General features: G+C 41.5%; 2 protein-coding genes across 2 annotated transcripts in view; one reads left to right on the top strand and one right to left on the bottom strand.

Moving 5' to 3' along the window:
• MYPN (myopalladin) overlaps positions 1–23,534 on the bottom strand; it is an 84,186-nt gene that overhangs the window by 46,577 nt on the left and 14,075 nt on the right. The window contains exons 4-5 of the mRNA XM_040975832.1: positions 7,738–7,913; positions 2,338–2,389 (exon numbers count right to left, since the gene is read on the bottom strand). Coding sequence (XP_040831766.1) covers positions 2,338–2,389; positions 7,738–7,913 — 228 coding nt within the window. The remainder of the gene's footprint in view (positions 1–2,337; positions 2,390–7,737; positions 7,914–23,534) is intronic.
• The window catches only part of HERC4 (HECT and RLD domain containing E3 ubiquitin protein ligase 4), a 136,028-nt gene continuing 134,038 nt past the window's right edge, over positions 21,545–23,534 (top strand). Inside the window, exon 1 of the mRNA XM_040975835.1 lies at positions 21,545–21,739. The gene's annotated coding sequence lies outside the window, so the exon portion shown is untranslated. The remainder of the gene's footprint in view (positions 21,740–23,534) is intronic.

The raw sequence follows: 23,534 nt of genomic DNA, 5'->3' as shown, positions 1-23,534 counted from the left end.
AGATCTGATACACCTAGTAGATGGCCAGTGACAGAGGGCTCCCCTGAATGTGGTGTGGCTGACCCCTCTCTGTCTCACCTTCTGGTCTCTAACATGGAAAATCACTCATTTTTACTCTGTAGGGTTTCTGGGAGGGCAAAATGAGATCATTCACGTCAGGTGCTCAGAATGGAGCTTGCTCCTGCACTGTTCTCTCCATACCTCCCGGGTCTCTGCACGATAGTGAAGGGTAGAGGGGCCACTCCGTGACACACTGTATTTCTCCCCAACCAAACAGGATGGGGCTCAAAGGCAGAACTGCATCATGATGCCAAACGTATCAGGGTTCGCAAAGCATGTTTTCCTTGACAGGGATCCCTGCTCTCATTACATGGCTACATCGGATGGAAGCCAAATCTCCAACCTTCCTTGCAGCAGGGTATGGCCACATCACTACTTCTGGACCTGGGATATAAGGGAGGGTGAGCCATGAGTGTTAAGACAGAGGGCATTAAAAGGGACATTGGCACATCCTTCATTTCTTCCCATCTCATAATAAGAAGTTGAGGGCTACATCTTAGTATGAGGTAATGCAGATAGTGGCAACAGATTGGAACCTAGTGGAATATACAGCTGTTTCACAAAACAAATCTAGACTCTTACATGAATAGGAAATAAAAGTCTCGTTTAAATCACAGCTCATTTGAGTTGATTAGGCACAACAGAAGCTACATTATAACAACTATAAGTAGATTTAAAGGAAATAAATTAGAGGGTTTTTTTTTGGCTTAATTACATTTATATATCATCATCCATCCCCACCAGGTTTGTAATGCATTATGGGAGCTTTGAGTGAAGAGTGTGCAATAGAGAGAACATTTAGGCTATGTTTTGAAGGATAAATAGGAGTTTGACAGGCAAAGAAGGAGACAGGGTGTTCCTAGCACAGCAGACAGCTTGAATGAAGGTGAAAATGAATCACAAATCCGTGGAAAGTAGTGAGCAGTGTAGACTGCCTGAGGTGGGGAATGGTAAAGGGGACAGGAAGGCTGGGTGGATACTCTACTGAACAAGGTTTTGTACGTAGGCTGTGCTGAGATTAAAAAAAAAAAAGGCTGATTCATGTTTGATTTTGCCTTGGCATAAACATCTTTTTTTTATGTTTTATGTCAGCCAAGTCATAGGATCAGAGTGATCTCAGAAAATAAGAAGAGCGGAACAGTCTAGAGAGGATAGGAAGGCCTCTGAGGAGATGCTTGCTCTAAAAGGAAAGAAGAAAGAGCTGAACTGAGGCCAGGAGAAGGACAGAGCAGGGAGCAAAGGAGAAATCATTGCTCTGGTGATGGTTGTCCCATCCGAACAAGAGCTGAAAACAAGTCTTGTCTCCAAAGTAGCCACATGTAGGAACTTGGAAGAAGCAGACATTATGCCTGTGCTTCATGAGCTTTCCCTCCGGAGGGGAGGCCAGAACATGCAAACACAGTGACGGCTACTCCCAGATCCTGCTGCTGTGGCAGTTGAACACAGGGAACAGCTACTCTATGTTCAGCTCCCACGCCTTCTGGGAAGTCGGGGATGCCTGCAAGACCCTTTCTCCCTTGTTTTGGGGGTGTCACCTACTGCTCTTTGAAGAGCCAGCTTCCTCCCACCCAATGAATAGTTGTTTGTGCGAAGTGCCACACATCAATGGTCAGAACTTGTTACTCTATATTACTCTTACTTTCTGCATGCCTGGCCTATGCTTCTTGCAGTACTGGATTTATGCATTTCTTTTTACTAGAGTGTGAGCCTCTTAAAGGCAGGAAGTGTCTGATTTTTCCAATGAAGTGGTGGGTTTAGAGCAGTTCCTGGGCTGAGCAGTTGTTAGTCAATGGTTACAAAAAATGACAAAATGATGAAAACAACTTGCTCAGTGTTCAGCACAAATGGTTATGACTTTCTCAGGTTATTCATTTATATCTATATACATATGAAATTATAATATTATATTAAGTAACAGCAAATAATCTAAATTATAACTACCTATGTACATTAATACAAAATTTAGGAGCACCAGGTTCTTGGGAGTACTCTTATTTAGCCAGAAAGTATCAATTTTCTAAACCTCTGGATTATTTGTTTTTCATCTAGCCATGAGTATGATATCTCATAGTAAATTCTTCATTTCTAAGGATTGTAAACCTTTACATTAGTCTGCTAGGTAAGACTTTAATTAAACAAGCAGAATCTTTTCCAGATGGATTCAATTTTAACTTTTTTGAGATAGTACCCTAAAACTACTATCTTCAACTTTTAGCAACCAACTAATAGCTTTCTCACAATTTGAGGATGCTGAGGTTGTAAGAAAATGAGAATTACCGATTCATCTCTTCCTTGTGAGGGTCCCCTTCTGAGTCAGAAGAAGAAACTCCTGAAAATATAAAAACAAGACATGAATGTTTCAAGATGATAACTTGAAGACCTGTGGAGTTACAGACTTAAAAGTGAATTCAGTGATTGCCACACAAACTCACAAACTCACGCTTTATAAATGAGTAAATCAACTCTAAGAAGTCGATGAAACTGCTCAAGGTCATGGGGCTAGTTCACAGTGGAGCTTAAATTAGCCAACTTGACTTCTCAATGTTCTTGCTATAATAAAACACCTGCTAATGCCTTTGGACTAGCCAAGCAGCCTTTGCAGACCCTCTCTGGTATTTCTAAGTCCTCTTGCTCTTGACCTACACAGATTGAATAAAAGGAAGGGATGACATTGGATTCCAGACATTGTAGGTGTAGGTGGTTGCCCTTCCGTCCTGTCCTGGTACTACTAAGTCATACCACATCTTGGGAGTGAGAGTGTTTGAAGTCCTGTTGTCATAAAGGAAAAAAAAAAATCAGCCATCCAATCTCAGTACTGTTAGCAGAGCCTTGATTCCGGATTTACTTCTCAAGATAGTGAATTCCAGGAAGAGATAATAGAGCTAAATTGGGAGGTATGTATTGCATTCCAAAAATTTGAGGCTAAAAACATATGGTACATTTCTTCTCATTTGATTAGTCCATAAATGCTTATCATTTATTGGAATTAGAATTATGTAAGGTATTGGAGACAAAAGCATAAGATAATCCTGATTTTATAAGCTAGATGGTAAATCAGCACTTACGCATTTATAATAGTGTGTAAGGGCTAAAACCCAAGGTGAATCTAAGGTATTTTAGCTGAAAAGCAATCCTGGGAGTCCAGGTAAGTCTGCTCAGAGGAGTGGGTATCTGAATCTCCCAGCCATGTGGCTGTGGCTGGGAGAAGCCGTATTGAGCCAGGCTTCCTGCTGGGGATCCTAGTGCCCCGTCCACCACTGTCAAGCAGTGGATGAATCCTGGTCTTATGGACAGCCATAGTGACAACCAGTTTCTGCTGGCTGCCTGGTATCAAGCTCTGGGGTCTTGGGGCTCTGGAATTACTGCCTAGGGACATCCATTGATAAGGCCACAATATGTGTAGGTGAGGAATGAATCCTGAGGGACACTCAATGATAGGGCCACTTTACTTGCAGGTAAGTGAGGGGACTGAGACCTGGTGGTTTGGAGGGGAGGGACCATAAGACCTGTATGGGTCAGACTGATACACCCAGCCCATGGGGAATCCTGAGATGGGCTTGTTAGCATGGAACATTGCTGACTAACACATGCTAGTCCATGTAAAAGCTAGGGCTAGGGGCCTGTCTAGCAGGAATAGGTTCCAGAATCTGACTATTAGAACAGGGGATGTGTCACATTAGGCAGAGCCATGACACTAATCAACATGTGAGAGAACCAGGTTTGGGGGTAGATTCTGTGGGGGATTTGTGGGCCAAATCCTGCAGAAATACAAGTCTCGCTGGTTAGCTCAAGAGTTGGGGTAATGATGGGCTGAGCTAAGTGTGACCATGGAACTGCCAATACTCATGAGTACAGGAACCGAGAATAGTCTGGCCAGGTCCAGGCTGTAGCACCCATATGTGCATTGTACTACAGGGTGTGGAACCAACCAGTCCATAACATTCACCAGCTCATACTAGGTCAAGATAGAGGAACAAACTAAGCCAGGCAAGGGCCTAGCACTCACTGGCATGCGTGAGATTTGGGCTTGGAGTGTGTCAAGTGGAGGAACTTGGGAAACTCCCCTTGTGGCTCATAGCTCCCATTAGTGAACACGAGGTCAAGGCCTTGGAATTGGGCAATCTGGGCAAGGTAGCTCCAGCTGTTGGCTAATGTGTGGGTTGGTTTTTCAAGAGGGAAGACCAGGCAGAGCCAAGCAAACTTTAGCTCACTAGCAAGTGCAGAAAACAGACTGGAGCTCAGGTCATGCTGGGCTAGGCTGTCACATCTGCCAGTTTGCATAAGTCAGGGATCAGAGCAGACTGAGCAGGGCCAGGTTCCAGCACCCACCAGTGAGAGTTGGGACTGGGGCAGGCTGGATCAGACCAGGATACATCATCAAAAGGCAAAGGCAAAGACAGGTGAGGGGCTATGCCAAACTGGGTCAGAGCAATCACTGGCAGGCGCAAGATCTGTGGCTGGGAACAGGCCTGGTTGGGGAATGAAGGGGATGACCTGGCTGGGTTGTGGTTCCCATTGGTGATTGTGAATGTCAGAGTGGGGGCTGATGTCTAGTCTGGGCATGGCTACAGTGTCCCTCGGCATAAGTGTGGGTTGGGTCTGGGGTGCGCTGGCCTGGGCTCCATTTCAGCATCCACTGGTGATCATAAGAACCAGGGTGGGTATAGGACAGGTTAGGCTTGGTCCCTGTCCCTGTCGAGCCATGTGTGAGCTGTGTCTGGATGTGGTCCAGACTTGGCTGGGCTGTAATACCCAAGAGTAAAAAAACAGAATGGGTGAATGCCAGTCAGGAAAGGCCATTGTTCCTGCTAGGATAGGAGGTGGACTAAGTAGGGCTGGCCCATGGGCCCACTGGTGTGTGTGAGATCTGGTATTGTGAGAGGTTGGGATGGAGGAGCTTGGGCAATTCCTCTTTTGGGACACAGTCCCTGCATATGAGTGCAAGAACCATGATAGGGAACAGCCTGGACCAGGCCAGGGAATAATACCCACTGGCATACATTTGGCACAGACTGGGCCAGTTCATATCACCTGCTTGCAAATCTGAGCACCAGAATGGAATATGGGTCGGGCCAAACTGGGTCACAACACAAATCAGCTCACATGAGGGCTGGGACTGTTGGCCAGCTGGGCTGGGCTAAGCTGTAGCCCCAACTAGCATGAGTTGCAATTGGGGGTGGGCTGGGCCCAGCGAGGCTACAGCACCCACCGGCAAATGTTGAGGAGAGCTTGGCCATGCCAGACTGGGCCACAGCATCCAACCAGCACATGTGAGACCCAGCGGGGACGGGGCGAATCCGGTAGGGGGAATGTGGAGGGCTCACCTACTGGATCACCACTCCCACCAGAGAGTGTGAATTGGATGGGGGCAAATCAGGCTGGGCAGGGCTACAACAGCTATTGTCTTCATGTGGGCTAGATCAGGGGAAAGTCTGGCTGGGTTGACTGTTTCTAGTGGTGCATGCATAACTCAGAGTTAGTGTGGGTTGGTTGGGCTTTGCCGCAGCATCAGCTGGCAGATGCAGGCATGGGGGGCAAATTCTGTCAAGTTAAACTGCAGAACCACCTGGAGAGCGTAAGATCCATGAGTGAGAGTGGGCGCAGTAGGGAAACAGTGGGCACCTCCCTCTTGGGTAGCCACTCTGACTGGTGAGCATGAGAACCAGGACTGGGGAAGGCATGGCTTGGTAGAGAGTGGCGCCTGCCAGCATGTGTGTGGGCTTGATAGTGGGGTTGGTTGTGTTGAAGTAATCTTCAGTGCCCATTGACATGTATGAGAGCTAAATGGGATGTGGGACAGATTGGACCAGTCTGCTGCACATACTGTCAAGCATGGGAACCAGGGCAGGGGCAGGCCTGGTGGGAGTTACTGTGGGTTGCTCTGACTAGGCTGCAGCTCCCACTAGTTTACATGAAGGTCAAGTATGTGGTGGGTAGGATTGGGCTGGGGTGTAACACCCATTGGTTTGTGTAAAAGACAGGGCTGGAGACAGAACTGACCCAGCAATTGAAATCACCAGCATGTGCATAGCTGATTGGGGTGATGGACTGAGCCAGACCCTGTATTGGCAAGCACACAAAAGAATCAGGTCTGGGATGGCCTCAGATGAGGTTTCTATGGGGATCCCCCCAATTGAATTGCTGGACTCAAAACCCCTATCATGGAGGAAATTGCATGTTCCATGGTCTGACTGTGGAGTGCATGTGTCAGAGCTGGGCCTCCTCAGTGGCTTGGACAGAGCAGTAAACAGTATATCCAGGTGCACATGGAGGATATGGCAGTACATTGGAGTAAAGGACACTTGGTACTACAGCAGAGGATAAAGGACAGAACAAATCAATCAACTACCCCAGCCAAGTATTGGCAGTGCATAATTGGGCAAATGGAGACTCTAAGGTGGACTATGTCAACCAGTGGATGCTGGAAAATTTTCATCATGCTTGGAGTGGCGAGATCGGCAGTAATTCGGTACTGCTGAACTATTGAAACCTCATGAGCAGGACCCTCACAGCATGCCCCACATTGGGGACGCTGAGGTGGTGTCGGGTGGCTGCCCTCCATCCCAGGGTGCAGAGGCATTTGGGAGGCTGGGTGTGGCTTCTCTCCCTGTCTCTCCTCTTCCCCCAGACACAGGAAGGAAAAAAAGAGAATGTAGAAATGGTGATCTCACCCACCTTCCTTTAGCCCTTGACCCTAATTACCCTAATCAACTCTGTAAAAATCATCAAAAATAATTAATAATTAAAAAAAGAAAAACAGTCCTAAAGAATACTCCCAGAAAAACTCAGAGGATAATAAAATATGGACAAAATTTTAGACAGATAGAAAATAAACATAAGCTAATTTCTTCTCTAAAATCCATCTTGTAAGTGTGGTACTACCGGATTCCTTTCCCAAGCTCCCAGCCATCTCTGTGCATTTACCAGCAGCCAGAATGATGCTGCTAGAAGCGAAGTCAGATTATGTCATGTCTGTGCTCAGAACCCACGAGAATGTCTTGGTTATCTGTGTTCTGATTAGATCATTGTAAAACTTTTCTTCCCGAGGGAGCCAAGACATTCTGGTCGGTTCTGAGCATAACCAAAATTCAGTTGGTATACTCACCTGCCTCTGTCCGACCTACACCCTGCTCAAACGTCACACCTCATCTCCTGTTGTAATCTTCCTTGCTTGGTCCATTCTGGAAACACTGGTTCATGTCTGTGCCTTAAGACAAGGATTCTCCCTGCTCAAGATGACTGAATCTGACCACTCTTTTTGACCAGAGAACTTTTTCCTTGAATACCCTCGTGGCTCACTCCCTTACTACATCCCAGGATTCACTGAAATGCTGTCTGGTCCATGGGGTCTTCCTTGATCACTCTACCTAAAGTTACCACTACCACACACATATGTATTCACATGTGGGAGGAATGCATTTTCTATCCTTGTCTCTCCCTTACTGTTTCTTCCATAGTGTTTTTATGCACTATCTTGTATCCTGTTTCTTTTCTGTCTCTTCTACAATGTGAATTCCTCAGTGCATGAATCTAGGTATTTTTGTCTGTTTGATTTCCTGCTCTCTAACCCCACTGCCTAGGGGAGTGAGGGTCTGGCAGATATTGACATAATATAACTAGATGTCTTACTAGTAAGGGTCATGTTCCTTGTAAGTGTCATGGAGCATTTCATTTTACCTTCTATATAAATCTCAGCAGAAGTGGAATCCGTCCCATAGATATTAGAAGCAAAGCAGGAATAGCGCCCTGTGTCCTCTTCAAAGGCTTCAGCAATGGTCAACGAGTGTAGATTTCCTGCCTGGACAATGTGGATATCTGGGGAGTTTTCAAGCTCCTTGCCTTCGCAGTACCACCTGCAAGGAAGGAAATACAGTCATTGGTCACAACTAAAACTGCAGGCTTAAAGTAAGTATCTCTAGATGCTTCCTAAAAAGGAAACCATGACAATTCAACCAGTTAGAACATTATCTGTTGTTTTATTATCAGATTGTAAAAATTGTAATAGTTGATAGTATTCAAACTGCACTGACAGTCAACTCGGGAAAGGCCTGGGACCAAACCCTATCTGTTTCTCTTCCATCTTCCTCTTGACACACCAGGAAGGGAGTAGAGGCCAACCCAAGTTCTTAAATCCTTGCCACTCAAGTGGAGGACACAGATACAATTTCTGGCTCCCGGTTTTAGGTTGGCCCAGTTCCAGTTGTTTCAAGCATTTAAATAGTGAACCAGTGGATGGACAATTCCCCTAACCTCTTCCCTCTCTTTATACCTCTCTTTGTCTTTGTTCTACCTTTCAAATAATAGCAATAATGATAATGATAATTGAGGAGGATGCAATTGAGTGAAGAGGGATGAAAAAGCAAGTACAGAAACCATAACTCCAACACTCCCACTTGTGGGACTCTGTTATACAGACACACCTACATACATGCAAAATAACAAACATACTGCCTTTATCATTGGCTGCTCATTGAAATAGCAAAAGATGGGACACAATTCAGATGTTCCTCATTAGGAGACTGATACAGTAAACTGTAGTAAAGCCAAAAGGGATGAGAAAGTTTCCACTCAGGGTCTCGGAGGGAACACGGCGCTGGAGACACCTGGCTTTCGGACTTCTTGCTTCCACAACTGTGTGACAATGGATTTCTGTTGTTTTAAGCCAACCAGTCTGTGGTAATTTGTTACAGCTTTGCTAGGAAACAGACACAACGGGTGAAAGTAAGATATACTCATGCTGTCTGCATTTGCAAAAAGAAAATTGATAGATAAGGGCAGGCAGGAGTAAGATATCTCAGCCTACCTCTTTATGGTTTCATTTTGAAGACAGCAATTATTAATCAACATAATGAAAACTAATTAACTGGGAAGGTATCACAAATATCAAATGTCAAAAAACAAGGAGGCCTGCTGTTGGCTAATCTTAACTGTGCTGTCAGGCCTAACTGCTCAGTTTTTTTAGTGCGACCAACTATGAAGCAAATTTCTGGAGGACATTTAAGAAAATCCATGGGCCAGTGCAGAGGAATATCACACTAATTCACTGCCTACAGTGTGAGCATCACGTCTGGGTGACAGCTTGAGTCCTGGCTGCTTTGCTTCTGATCCAGCTCCCTGTAATGGCCCAGAGAAGCAGTGGAAGATGACCCATGGACGTGGACCACTCCAACCACACAGGAGAATGAGCAGAGGCTCTTGACTCCTGGCTTTTGACTGGCCTAGCTCTGATCGTTGCAGTCATCTGAGGAAGTGAACCAGTGCATGGAAGATCTCTCTCTCTCTCTCTTTCTTTCTTTAACTCCAACTTTCAAGTAACATAAATAAATCTTAAAAACAAAGCAACCATCAAATTATTTCCCAACAGAACAGCTTCATTTGAAAAAAACCCTGTGCTATGTCATGTACAAGTTGATTATATATTGTCTTCTATTAGTCTCTCTTTTGAAAGTTTATCTCACCAGTATCACTAGATTGTCCATTCTTTGGAGGCAGAGAGTCCCTTTTATAAACTTGTACAGTGTCCACAACATCTAACACAATTTTCTTTTTCTCCAAAGACTTATTTTATTAATTTAGAAGAGTTAGAGAGGGAGAGACAAAGAAAGATAAGGATCTTCCATCTGCTGGTTCACTCCCCAAATGGCTGGAGCAGTTAGAGCAGGACCAAAGTGATGTAAGGAACCAGGAGCTTCCTCTGCATGTCCTACACAGTCAGAAGTCCAAGCACCAGGGCAATTGGCTGCTGCTCTCCCAGGCACATTAGCAGGAAATGCAGGAGCTGGGACTTGAACCAGTGTCCACATGGGATACTGGCATTGCAGGTGGCAGCTTACCTCATTAGGCTATAGTGCTGATCCTGCAATTTTCTACATATGTATGGCATCCAAATGTGCCTTTTCAACCTTGATTTTTGGATTCCATCTCCCAGCCTTCTTCCCTTCCCTGTGTTCTATCTACTTTGATCTTCTTTCTATTCTGTGAACACCTTAAGCTTTTCTTCACATTGGGATTGCATTGTACTTCTTGAAAACCTCTTCCCCAGATGTTTACAAAGAGAATTGTCAACTCAAATGTTGGATCCTTAGAGAGGCCTCCTCTCCTTCCTAAGATAACCCTTTTCCCTTAGTTATACTTGTGTGCTGTTATTGTCTTCACAATACTTAATCCTACCTGAAATTACACATTTGTTGACTTTGTAGTGGTTTGCTCCCCTCACCACATGGTATAGTCCATGAAAAAACCCTGTCCACTCTGACAACTTCATGACCTACTACAGTGCCCCGGTCCATGGTTAGTACTTAGAAAATAACGTGTCTGATGGACTTGTTAAAAGAGCAAAGCATGGGGAAAAAGATAATTTGTATTTTACAAATACTAATTTAGTTCGTCAAATTTTGTGCTGCCTTTGATTTCCATTGTAGCCATAGAAGTACATGAAGCTGCTGAAACGGGTTAACAAACTTCCTAAAGCGTAAATCTCACCAAAACCCCAAGGAGCTTATGTGGTCAGAGAATGTGTAGTTCCAAATCCCAACACTGGGTGTCCTTTTAAACTTGGGATATTGAGGGCATGTGCTTATCTCTGCTGTTGAAATATACCTACAATGAATATAAAAGAATCTTTAAATGATACAAAACCACCAAGACAGAAAGAAAAGAGTTGAGATTTTAGTGAAAAGTTTTGGTATTTGGAGACACAAGATTGCTAGCAACGTGGTAGGGTGCACAGGCTTAAAACAGAGAAATTGGTTATAAATTTCGGAAATGAGGTTTCTGGATCTCTACACTAGGTCACCTCCCCTCCCCTGAGCAGTTGGAAGATGTCACAGGATGAAAGCTGAATTGCTCGTGGAGTAAGCAGCTACTGCATGTTGGAACGAGAAGGAGATCTTCAGAAAGGACTTCTCCAGGAAAAAAAGAGTAGCCCTGATTTACCACTTGAGATTTCACTCTATGGAGTAGATTATTTAGACTTTTAAGAAATTTGTTGGAGAATTGAGACAAATTTGTGATAGGATCACAGAACTAAAAATTTTTTTAAAGTGGCAATGATCAACTCTAGGCCAAGATGCCAAATTGTACAGTTGGCCCTTTGTATCAACTGGGTCTGTGTCCTCATGGTCTGGTAAGCACATCTAAAACATACAGGAGAACATATTGCATCTGTACTAAACATGTACACACTTTTTTATGATTCCCCAAACAGTACTGCATGATTACTTCTGCAGTATTTATATGGTATTTAGAATTATAAATAACCAGGACATGCTTTAAAGTTTATAGGAGGAACCAGGCATTAGCCTAGCGTTAAGACGCCTGTTAGGCTGCCTGCATCCCTTATTAGTACCTGAGTACTAGTTGGTACTAACAAGAGTACCTGAGTTTAGTCCCTGTCTCCAGTTCCTGACTGCTGGTTTCTTGCCAGGACAGATACTTGCAGGCAACAATGATTGCCCAAGCTATTTGAGTTGCTACCACCCAAATAGGAGTACTAGCTGGAGTTTCCAACTTCTGGCTTTGACCTCAGCTCAGCCCCAGCTGTTGGGAGTACCTGCAGAGGGAACTACAAGATAGCATATGCTCTGTTTCTTTCTTTTTCTCTGTATCTCTGTCTCTCAAATTTTAGAAGTGAAAAGAAAATAAAGTATAATGGAAGATAGCTATAGATTATGTGCAAGTACTATGGCATTTTATTTTAAGGAATATGAGCATCTGTGGAGTTTGATATCCATGGGGGATCCTGGAACCAATCTCCCATTGAAATTGATAAGGTGACTGTAGAACAAGAAAATACTTATTTTACCTACTAGGCTTGGTGATGAATACTATTTCTGTAATAACAAGAAGGTAAACATCAAGTAGTTTTTAAAATGGTAATGTGATACGATTCTATGGAGGTCATGAAGAAAAGAACGGTGAGGCTGCTGGTTCAATGCATGGGTGCTAAACCCCCATCTCACAGAACAGGAAGTCAATAGTGAACATTTGCCATAGCAAGCAGTAGCAGCATAAGCATATTATCGTGGTTCTCAAAGCAGAGTTTGCTTTCTGTGGAGACAAAACTATATTCACCTAATACTAAGCTTATTTGCCTGTTCACCGTGTTGACATTTACAGTAATGGTGCAGAAGCCACAGTGGGCAAAACTGCTGGGGCTTTCACAACACGAATGAAAGCAGTGCCCTAGCTGGATGAGTGGCCATTGTGTTCTCGCTCAAGCAGCAACACAAAGAAAAAAATCCAGTTTCACTGGAAAATGTCCTGATGAGGCAGTAAAAACCATGACTTTGACTAAATCTCTACCTTGAGTCCATGTCTTTTTCAGTATTCTGGGTGGTGAAATGGGAGTGGCATAAAGCCTTGGTGCTGTGTTTGGGTGGGCACTTGTGTGATCATTGGAGTGGAAGGTTAAATGAGCTGCTAAATGGATGAAATAATGTTTTACTACAGAACAGTGACTGATAGAAAAATTACAGTTATTTGGATGTGACTATTCAATGTTTTCTTAAAAATGAAGAAAATAAGCTCATAATTTCAGGTAAAAATAACTAATATTTGTTTTCAATGAAAGAATTTGAATTGATAAGAAAAAAATGTTTAAATTTATCTCTCAGGGGGTTTGGGGCTTCCTAATTATGAAAGATTTTTTAGTAAATTTGGTGATATTAATAAAAGACATTATTTGCTATTACATAGTAAAATAGGTTGGCTTTGGAAGAACTGTATTGCTCATTTAAAAAAAAATTTATCTATGTATTTGACAGCAGAGTGACAGAGAAAGGGAGAAACAGAGAGAGGTCATTCATCTGCTGGTTCACATCATCTGCCGATGGCAACAGTAGGGCTGGGACTGGCCCAGGATGAAGTGAGGAAGCTAGAATTCCATCCAGATCTACACCTGGGTGGCAGGGACCCACACACTTGGGCCTCTTTCTCTTGGTTCTCTAGGTCCGTTAGCAGCAGCTGGACTGGAAACAACAGTAGAGACTTGAATGGGCGCTCTGGTATGGGATGTCAGTGCCTCAGGGAGACAGGCAAAGCTTACTTACTTATCCTTCCAAAATTCAAAACAAATTCAGTGAACTTTAGTAGAGAGGCCTGTGCAAGTTCATTGGTATGGTTTAAGATTTCACATTGCTACTAACCTCTAAAACAATTGGAGTAGCGTCAAGCTACAAAAGCCACAACACTCTGAAAGCCTGTTACAACACTCCGCTGTTTCTGAAAGCATGTATTTGTGAAGGTGGATTTGTTTTATTTACTTCAGCTTAAATGACATAGCATAACAAACTACATGCAGAAACAAATATGAAAATCCAGCTATTGTCTACTAAACTAAACCCCAAAAAGATTCACAAAAATGTAAAACACTGCCACTATTCTTATGAAGCTTTTTTAAAAAGTTACTCTTGATGAAATAATTCATGTTAAGACGTTTATGATTGCCTTTTCAGAATGAATAACTATTTAAAACAATTCCCAGTGTTAACTTCTTATAACATGATAAATCATAATAATGCATATAAATATAGTTTCTTATATTGCATATAGATATAGTTTCAGTAATTTTAAAAAAGAAATTTATTTTATTTTTGATGATGTTTACGTAGTGGAGAAGGATGCATGCTTACATGGACCACCGATCAGGGAGGGCAAGTTGAGAAATAGAGGAAAGTGAGTGAAACAATTGCTTCCAATTGGGGCTTGGTAATTTTTAAAATGTAAAACGGTCTTAAATGAAAACATTTGAGGACCACTGTCATATTGTTCTGAAATCTAGAGGGAAATAAGCTGACAACTGCAAAAAAAAAAAATAGAATTGTTAAGTAATTTATTCTTTAATAATATTTATGGGGCTGGCATTTTGGTGCAGTAGGTTAAATGGCTGCTTGCCACAACAGTATCCCTACACGGTTGCTGGTTTGAGAACCTATCCAAGTTCTTACTGATACACCTAAGAAAGGCAACAGAGGATGAAAGATGATGCAAGTACTTGGCCCCCTTACACCTATGTGGGAGACCCGAATGGAGTTCTATGCTCCTGGTTTCGGCCTGAGCAAACCCTGGCTGTTTTCCACTCCCTGTCTCTCCTTTTTTCCTTTCCCTCTCTCTCTCTCTCTGATTTTAAAATAAATCTTAAAAAAAAAAAAAGACATGAAATAGTTACAAAGAGATAGATGGGGCAAGAGAAAAAGAGAGAGAGACCTTTTATTCACAGACTCACTCCCCAAATAGCCTCAGTGACTGGCACTGGGTCAAGCTAAAGCCAGGATCCAGGAGCTTCCTTTGGATCTCCCATGTGAGTGTGGGGTCCAAGCACTTGGACCATCTTCTGCTGCTTTTCCCAGGCTATAAGCAGGGAATCAGGAGCACAGCAGATTGGCCCCAAACCAGAACTCCTATGGGATGCTGGAGTCATAGGCTCTGGCGTGACCTGCTACACTTCAACACAGCCCCCATAAATAAATCTTTAAAAAAATTTTTTTTTGGCTTTTGTAAGCAATGAAAACTCTGTTGATGTGACAAAACAAATAGATGAAAACATCTATGAGCCATTAGATGACTAGAGGAAGGAGGAGTGCCTGAACTGTGTGTGAGGAATGTTTTTGTCCTTTCTTGGATGGCCAGGGTGGATTCAAGTAGACCCAAAACGCTGTCAGTGACTGTCACTCTTGTTTTAACACATAACCCACTCAGAAATAGCACCGGATCAGGTGGGGTTCTGAAAAGGCAGTAGATACATCCAGCTTCTCTGAAGACACGGGTGGGTAAGGAGGGAAACATTGCTTTTCTTCACATTCTGGTATGTTTTCACAGAAATGCTCAGCTGGAAGCCTAGAGAACGCCAAGTCATCATGACACTTCCAGAAGGGCAGTGGGAGCCAGATGTGATTCATGGTTCAGCAGAAATGAGTCAGTGATGTGGGGAAGCCGGGCAGGTCTGGTGGATAAAGGAGGTCCCACCTTTGATTCCCACACTAGCCTGCCAGGTCTGCTCATCTGCCTGGCACCCTGGGGAAGGAAGGTACTAAAGTGACACCTTATTCTCATTGAACTGGGCTTTCCGGCTGTATGTCACCATTCTGCTTTTAGGCTTCTATTTCAGCTGAAGTATGGCTTAGATAAATATTATGACTCATTGTCTCAGCACATTAGCAACTTCTAAATGCAATTTGAATGTGTTGTTCTGACTCACCAGGAATAATGCTCATAAAAAGAATGATTACTCAGTGTGTCCCTTTAACCTTACACCCCTGCCCTTCCAAAGTCCCTATCTCGCCTTCTATTATTCTCTCTCCTAAAGTCCCATTCTTGTCTTTAACAGCACCTATGCATCATTTATAACTATATATTTATTCATAGGTTTACTTGTTTCACACCTTTCCCTAACTGAGCAATAAATGCCGCCAGGGCAGAAATGATCACATTTGTTTTATAAATCCCTCTTTATTTCTTACATAGCACAGTATGTGGTATATCATCACTGCTCAAGATGATGTTTGTGGGATGAATGTTAGCCGAATGAACTCAGATTAGCATTCTTGTTCGTGTTTCAAGAAGGCCTGGCTGTCAGGTAGGAGCTGTGCTTGCATTGTCTTCTGTCAGTTCCATCTCACAGTGCCTAATGTCTTATGTGAAGCACATAAATCCTGACACACAGCCCAAAGGCAGTAAAGGTGTTTACTGACATTTCCAGTTCATTCCATGTAGCAGAGCAATTATTCATGCATAGGTTGCACTGGAGCCTTCTGGACAGTAGGGTCATGATTGAGGTTTTCTAATAGGGCTCAGCTGTGTTGGATTTTGTGCCACACTTTGGTATTTTATATTTCCTGTTTGATTGCTACAAAGTTAGCAAGCTGAAGTTTTTAACTCCAAAAACTCTGTTCCATTCATGGGAGAGTGGGAGTTGTGAGTGAGAGAGTACACACACACACACACACACACACACACACACACACACACACACACACACATGCACACACACACACACTCAGAATCTTACTAAAATGTGTTGAATTCTACGTGGCAACTACTTGGTAACCTTTTAAAAAAGTTATCAAGTAACCTTTGAAACCTATTAGAAACCTGTTATAAACAAGCAATTGGCTAACACCAAAACATCAAGACCACCTCCTCCTACAGAGCCAAATTTAGATGTAGCAGAAGAATGTAAATTAATGTGAAAGTGCAACAGTTCCTCAAAGAACATTTTAAAAAAGGTTAAATTACTTTGATCAAGGGGTGACTAATTTCCCCTTCTAGAAATCTTTATCTTGTGCTTATTACTCAACTACTTACCTAATTTTTTTTATCCTTATCTTTTCTCCAACTCATCTAAAACTATAACATGGCAGGAAACTTTGTTTACTGATGCCTGTCAAGTATCCAGAATAGCTCATGATGCATACTGAGTGTTAAATGAATTGTTACTGGATGTGCAGTGTTGAATTACTGGTTTTGCTATTGTTGATTCAGTGACGAATCTTTTCATACTATTTGTTCCCCTTCTGTTTGCTATGCTAAATCTTTCAGAGTAAATTCCTTTAGTTCAGTGTGGAGTCTCTTGGGTAGTGTTGGCTTTCCTCCGCTGCTTAAATGCCTTGCTTTTTAAGGATCTTGGCTCTGATACAGGAAGCTGTTTCTGGTGTTTGTTGGAGAGGGGCACACCATGACTTCAGGTAGGGTGAACAGTGTGAGCCAGGCGCTGCCCAGTTCTCTTGGCTATTGCTAGCTGTGGCAGATGCGGCCCTGCCTCTCCAGCATGTTTTTGTTGCTCCTCTGGCTGCTGTATAAAAGGCTGTGTTTGTTGTTTAGCCCAAGCAGAGGAAGCCAGAAGCCCTGACCTGTGCCAGAGCATCTCTGAATGCAGGTCCTGGCTTAATCACCCTGACCACCCCTGCGCCCTGGCCTGTGTTTTGCTCTGGGCCAAAGTATACTCTGAGATGTGATTTGAGTTTTGACTGTTCTTGTCAATCAGGCTTCATCAGCTTAGAGGTGGATTTACTGTGAAACCAAAACAACTTCTGGCTTCCTCTCCTGTATGACTCCATTCCAAGCCTCTGTACCTAATTGTGTATTCAAAATTTTGCTTTAGTTAGCCTTACTTGTTTTATTTACTTGAAAAGCGGGGAGAGACAGACAGATGAATAGTGACAGATATGCACAGAGATGACTTCCGTATACTGGTTTACTCTCCAAACACCTCCAATAGCTGGGGTTGGACCAGGCTGAAGCCAGGAATGTAGAACTCCTCAGGTTTTCCACCCATGTCCTTGGGCCATCTTTCACTGCTTTCCCTGGTTGAATTAGCAGAGATCTGGATCACAAGTGGAGTAGCAGTTGGGACTCAAGTCAGAACACTAGCATCACAGGCAAATGGCTTCATTCATATTATTGACAGCCTCCCTACTATTAAACTGAATCCAGTTTCATGTTCCTTTACATCTAATTAGATTTCAGTGTAGCTGAGTACTTATTTCTTCTGGAAGAAACTCTCATTTGTGATTCTTTCTTTCTTTCTTTCTTTCTATCACTTAGAGTGTGCCTTCCCAATCTCTTTTGAGAAATTTTCCTTATCAACCCAAATTCCAAGTATTGGAATTCCTTTGCAACATAGTCTAGAAAACAGTGGGACTCAAAATTATTTCAAAATGAATGTCACATGCAATCAGAAAGATTTAAACCATAAGCAGCCTACAGGACTATTTCAGTTGTACTGATTAAATATCACTCTGGGGCTTGGAACAATTTTCTTCTGACACAACTATGAGAAAAAAATTTGAGGTCATTTTCATACTGTAACAAAAATGCAAAAGCTGTTAACGAAATATTAGTACACCTAAACCAGAAACATGTACAAAGGTACTTATTCTGATCAAATTGTACTTATCTAAAAAATTCATGAATGTTTTAATATTATAAAACCATCATTCTTTATCATATTAACAGAATAAGGAAAAAATAATAATCCTGGTAAAAAGAGGTTTGATAAAATTTAATATGCATTCATGATTTTAAAGAATCTTCATCTTACTAAACAGGGAAGGTTACAGTGCAATTCTATACAATATTGAAATATGGAAAGTGTTCCCTTTAAGAAAAAATAAGGCCAAAGTGTCCACTTCTGTTTAACATTGTACTGGAGGACTTAGCTCAGAAAAATAAGGAAATGAAATACAAAATAAAGGACTGGATTTAAAAATGTACACATAAATGTTTGTGAATTTAGTGGCTATTTAATGAGAAAATTTCTGAAAGCAGAATTGTTCCATAAATTTAGTAATGTTATAAAACTCAGTTATATTTTATATGTATGATATATGTATATATTACAATATATACAAATTATATCTACATATATGTAACACAGCACATAAATGTTTTTAAAAGGTAGCATTTATAATAGCATCAAAAATGAGGTATCTATGAATAAAGCTAACTGGAGATTTTTAAGTCCAAGGAAAAAATATTTTTAAAAGAAATTTGAGAGCAGCTAAAGAAAAGCAGAAATACTTCCTGTTCCTGAACATGAAAGCTCACTATATGCAAAATTCTGCCTACATTGGTGTACAAATTCAATAAAATTCCAAAAATCTCTTCAGATTTTGTAAAAAATTTTGTGGAATTTGGTGATTCTAAATTTTTTAATTATAGAGGAAAAGGCCACGAAAAGTTGTTGGTACTGTGATGCAGTAAACCGAGCTGCGGCTTGAAGTACTGGCATCCCATGTTGAAGCACAGGGTCTAGCCCCAGCTGCTCTGCTTTCAATCCAACTCCCCTCTAATGCTCCTGGGAAGGCAGCAGAGGATGGTGCAAGTGCTTGGTCCTCTGCCACACACGAGAGAGATCTGGACAGAGTTTTAGCTCCTGGCTTCAGCCTGGACCAGCCCTGGCCAGGGCAGCCATTTTCTCCCTCTACTTTTAAAACACATAGATAAAACTTAAAAAATAAATACCAAGAACAAAAAGACCTAAAAGTCCTTAAGATGAAAAAGTTGGAAATCAAGAACTATGGCAGAATGAATAGGTAATGAGAAAAATAAGCCATGGAAAAAGACCAAGGGAATAGTGTATTTATGGAACTGATTTATGATAGAGCTGACACTACAGATCAGTGACAAAAATACATTTTTTTCCCATAAACTGGTGCTAGAATAAGAAGCTATTCAATCAAACAAGACAAACAAAAACCCTAAAAAACAAAAAAACCAACCCTGAAGTGAATTTCCTTCTTTACACTCTACATGAACACTAAGTGGATTAAAAACTGAATGTGAAAGGTAAGATTATAAAACTTTTAGAAAACATGTATAATAATATATCTGGCACATTGGCATAGTACACTAAGTCTGTGCCTGCAGAGCCAGTCTCCCATATATAAATACCAATTCTAGTCCTGGTTGCTCTACTTCTGATCCAGCTAACGGCGTGGGGAAAGAAGGAGAGGATGACACAAGTCCCTTGGGCCTTACTACCCACGTGGAGCCCTGAAAGAAGCTCCTGGCAGAAACCTGGCTCAACCTATTGTGGCCATTTGGGGGGATGGAAGATTCAGTGGATGGAAGATCTCTCTCTCTCTCTCTGTAACTCTGCCTTTCAAATACATTTATGTTTTAAAAAAAAAAAGATATCTGTATGACTTTCAGGTTAGAACTTTTTAAAAATTTATTTTTATCAGAAAGCAGATTTACAGGAGAGACAGATCACCCATCCGCTGGTTCATTTTCCAAGTAACCACAATGGCTGGAGCTGAGCCAATCTAAAACCAGCAACTTCTTCTGGGTCTTCCATGCCGGGGGCAGGGTCCCAAGGCTTTGGGCCATCCTCCACTGCTTTCCCAGGCCACAAACAGGGAGCTGGATGAGAAGTAGCAGCTAGGACATGGACTGGTGCCCATAGGGGATGACAGTGCTTGCAGGCAGAGAATTAGCGAATTGAAACATTGCTCTGGCCCCAGGAATTCTTTTAAAATAGACATAAACTATAAAAATTACCCCCCAAAATAAAACTTAGATGCTAAAATTAAGAACATCCAATTGTTAAAAGATTTTCATAGAGAAAATAAAAAGAGAAAGAGGATAATTTCATAGTATACAGCACAAAAACAAATACTCCAATAGAAAAATTAATGAAAGATATAAACAAGTCCTTCTGGAAAAGGAACGTACAGTGGTCAATACACATAGGAAACAATTCCCAACATTAGTAACTTTGGAAAAGAAAATTAAAGCCATCTGAGATAACGCTTTTTCTCAAACACATCAGATTAGCAAAAATTAAAGCATACTGATATCAATATTGACAGTGATATAGACCATTAAAATTATATAGGTAAACCGAAATAATTGCTTTGGAAAGCCAGTTGATGTTGTTTTGAAGCTGAATTTGCACTCACTTTACCAGCAATTCCATGTCCAGGCATACACACACACACACACACACCAGGAAAGGCTTGCACAGCAGGAATATTAGGACATTTATAATAATGTTGTTCTTATTAGGACATACATTGGAAACAATCCAAATGTATATCAATAATTCAATACTCTGTCCCCATGCTAAAATACTTTATCCTGATGAAAAGGAAAGAATTAGGATTGTAAGCAATAGCCTGGATATCCTCTTCAGGGAAAACAAATTAAGTGGTAGAAGTAGACAGACATTACAACTCCACTTATATAAATTTTTTGGTGTATGTAAACCATTTTTAAAACCTTTTCAGTATGTAAATTTTCAAACATACACGAAGCAGACAGACGATGCAACACACTGCTTTACCTCAACAAGTTATCAGTAGTTTGTTAAAGCAACAGGTGGTCAGGCCTCACCCCTGGAGATTCTGGTTCAGTTGGTCTCAGACGTGGTGTGTGTGTTGGTTCTCCATTAGGGTCCCAAGGGACACTGAGGAGGCTGATCAGAAAACCCACTTTGAGTCTGTCTAGGAGGCTCTCAGAATCTGGCTCCACTCCCTCTCAGGACTTAGGTCAAACCATTTCTTACTCTTTGTGATCTGGTAATGTCAATTCCTTCAACTTAATGAAGCTTTGTTGTTCTAAGGGCTTCTACTTTTCTGTTCCTTCAGTCTGTAACACTTTTCCCCACATGCTCATCTCTCTAATCATTCTTTATTTCTCACTTTGAACACCACTTTTCAGGTAATCCGTCCTTAGCCTACTCATAAGGTTTTGTTTCTCTCTCTCCCTACTCCCTACTGCCTCTCTTACTAGACTCTAAACTCTATGAAGGTGGAGGCTTCGTTTTATTTGCCCTTTAAGGTTAGTGCTTACAATAGCACATAGCATTTAAATAGGCACTTAATTTATACGAGTGAATAAAAGTATTTAGATTTTTCAAAAATGTAGAAGGAAAGTTCCTAAATAATGTAGCGGGAAATTATCATGTATTGTTTAAACTATTCCTTTGTTTATACCATTTTGTTTTCTTTGTGTTTCCTAGGCATGCTACATGTAGAAAACATGCACACGTAGCAACAACAGAGTTAACAACCCCGGCGGACACTCATATCTATGAAAGGTGAATTTGTGCTTCTTCAGAAGGTTGTGTTCAAGCAAATGGTTGATGACCCAGCTGTACATTCCTGGAAAAGCATCTGGCATCAGAGCACAAAAAGGGATCATGGCCATTTGCTGTGAATTCCTGCAGACTCTTTCATCTGTGAGTAAAGCATGCTTATATTTCATTTTTTTAAAAGATAACTCCTCCAATGAAGCTGTATCCATGATCAATAAGCTTACAAAAGTGCAATCTTCAGTTACATAAGATTCCACCCACCACAGATGAAGTAACTTCTACGTAGAATACCAAAATATGAATAAAAATGATTTTGTTCCAGTTTGCTAAACTAGGGTTTTGAGCAGATAAGTGAAATGAGTACATAGCTTCCCATTCTATACTCATTGTATTCTCTTGCTAAAATGGCAAAAAAAAAAAAAAAAGGATGCTACCCTTATTGATTGTGTTGTTCTTCTTAAGCAAATCAAAAGATATTAATATTGTATTGCTTCAGTGCATTTTAAAAATGAATCCCACTGGATCAAAACCACTACTCTTGGGTCCTGGGAGATGTCACAGGAGATTCAGTGGTGAGCAAGCAGCGAGTGCTCCAATCTGCCGTTGCCTCATCCCTTTTGAATCCCAAGAGCACCATTTTTATCTGAAAACCGTGTCTATGTCATATTTATTGAGGTAACAGATTATGTTACCCTTGGTGGAGGGAGGAGTTACTGCCAAAAGAAGTTTGGAAACACAACTCCACAAAACTGTTCTGCCGCCAAATCTGGAAGACGGTTTCCAGTGTTTACAGTGTTTGTGGTTCTTTTGTAATTTCAGAGGTATTGTTTTGACTTTTTCCCTGTATCCTGATACTCCCGGATGCTCCCCATTGTTCCACCCTCTCATTTTGACCTTTGATCCTGCATTTCTGCCTGCTTGCCCGTTGGAAATGATCCTTCATTCTCCTCATAGTCCCATCAATCTCCCCCCATAAATCAGCTACTGTGCTTTGCTTTCAAGGTTCTTCAAAGTCATCTGTCTCTACTCTGCTTTCCATTTAAATCAGCCTCCTCCACACTGTGTAAAAACATCATGACAATTCCAGCATCTATGCCCTTATCTAAACATGCTAAATTGATCTACATGGAAAGAACTCATTCCTTCGCCTACCTCTTTAATCTTATCTTGAATCTTTCCTCACCTGTTATCCCACGTTCTTCACATAGCCAAGTACTTGTGGTTTCCCGAAAATATTTGCCTCTCAGTCTTGGCACTTGTTTTCTCCTTCCACTTTCACTCATCTATCTTCTCGTTGTTCTTTTTAACAATTCCTTTATCTCTGACTCCAGCCAGAGTGACTCACATCTTCCCTTGAATTATTGTTGCATTCTCTGTCTTTTTGCCCATAGCCCTTGCTGTGTAGTTTATGTGCCTGTCTGCCTTCTGTACTATACTGTGAGCTACCCTCTCCAAACACTGTAGCTGGACCTCCAATCATTCTCATGTCTTTTACATTCATAATTGATCACTTTAATAACGGAATATGTATTTGTTGCATGAGTGAGCAAATTTTATTCTTCCAAGGTCAACTAAAATCTTACCCACCTCTGCAGCCCATTTTGACTTTCCTAGTCTGCCATCCCTCTTCTGAAGCCTGATATTATTCATGGTTTTTGCTATAAAAACTAGGACAATTTCTCTTTTGGACTGCAAGTTCCCTGAGAGCAAGGGCATATTGTCTCTGTCACGGCAGTAGCAATAACACCAAGCACATAGTGTAAACTAAATAAATAAATACTTGCTTTCTGATTAGAGTTACATAAATAACATGCTTAGAAAAATAATAACAACTAATTCATTCTCTTGGAAAATTCTAATTCTTTAAAATACAGCTATAACCATGAAATTAAATATGAATATATATAAAATATTGGGAAACAGGCATGAATTCCATCAA

This window comes from Ochotona curzoniae, unplaced genomic scaffold, assembly GCF_017591425.1.
Source record: "Ochotona curzoniae isolate NIBS_2020 unplaced genomic scaffold, NIBS_Ocur_1.0 contig_2692, whole genome shotgun sequence".
Taxonomy (NCBI): domain Eukaryota; kingdom Metazoa; phylum Chordata; class Mammalia; order Lagomorpha; family Ochotonidae; genus Ochotona; species Ochotona curzoniae.
This window is presented reverse-complemented; position numbering and strand designations above follow the sequence as displayed.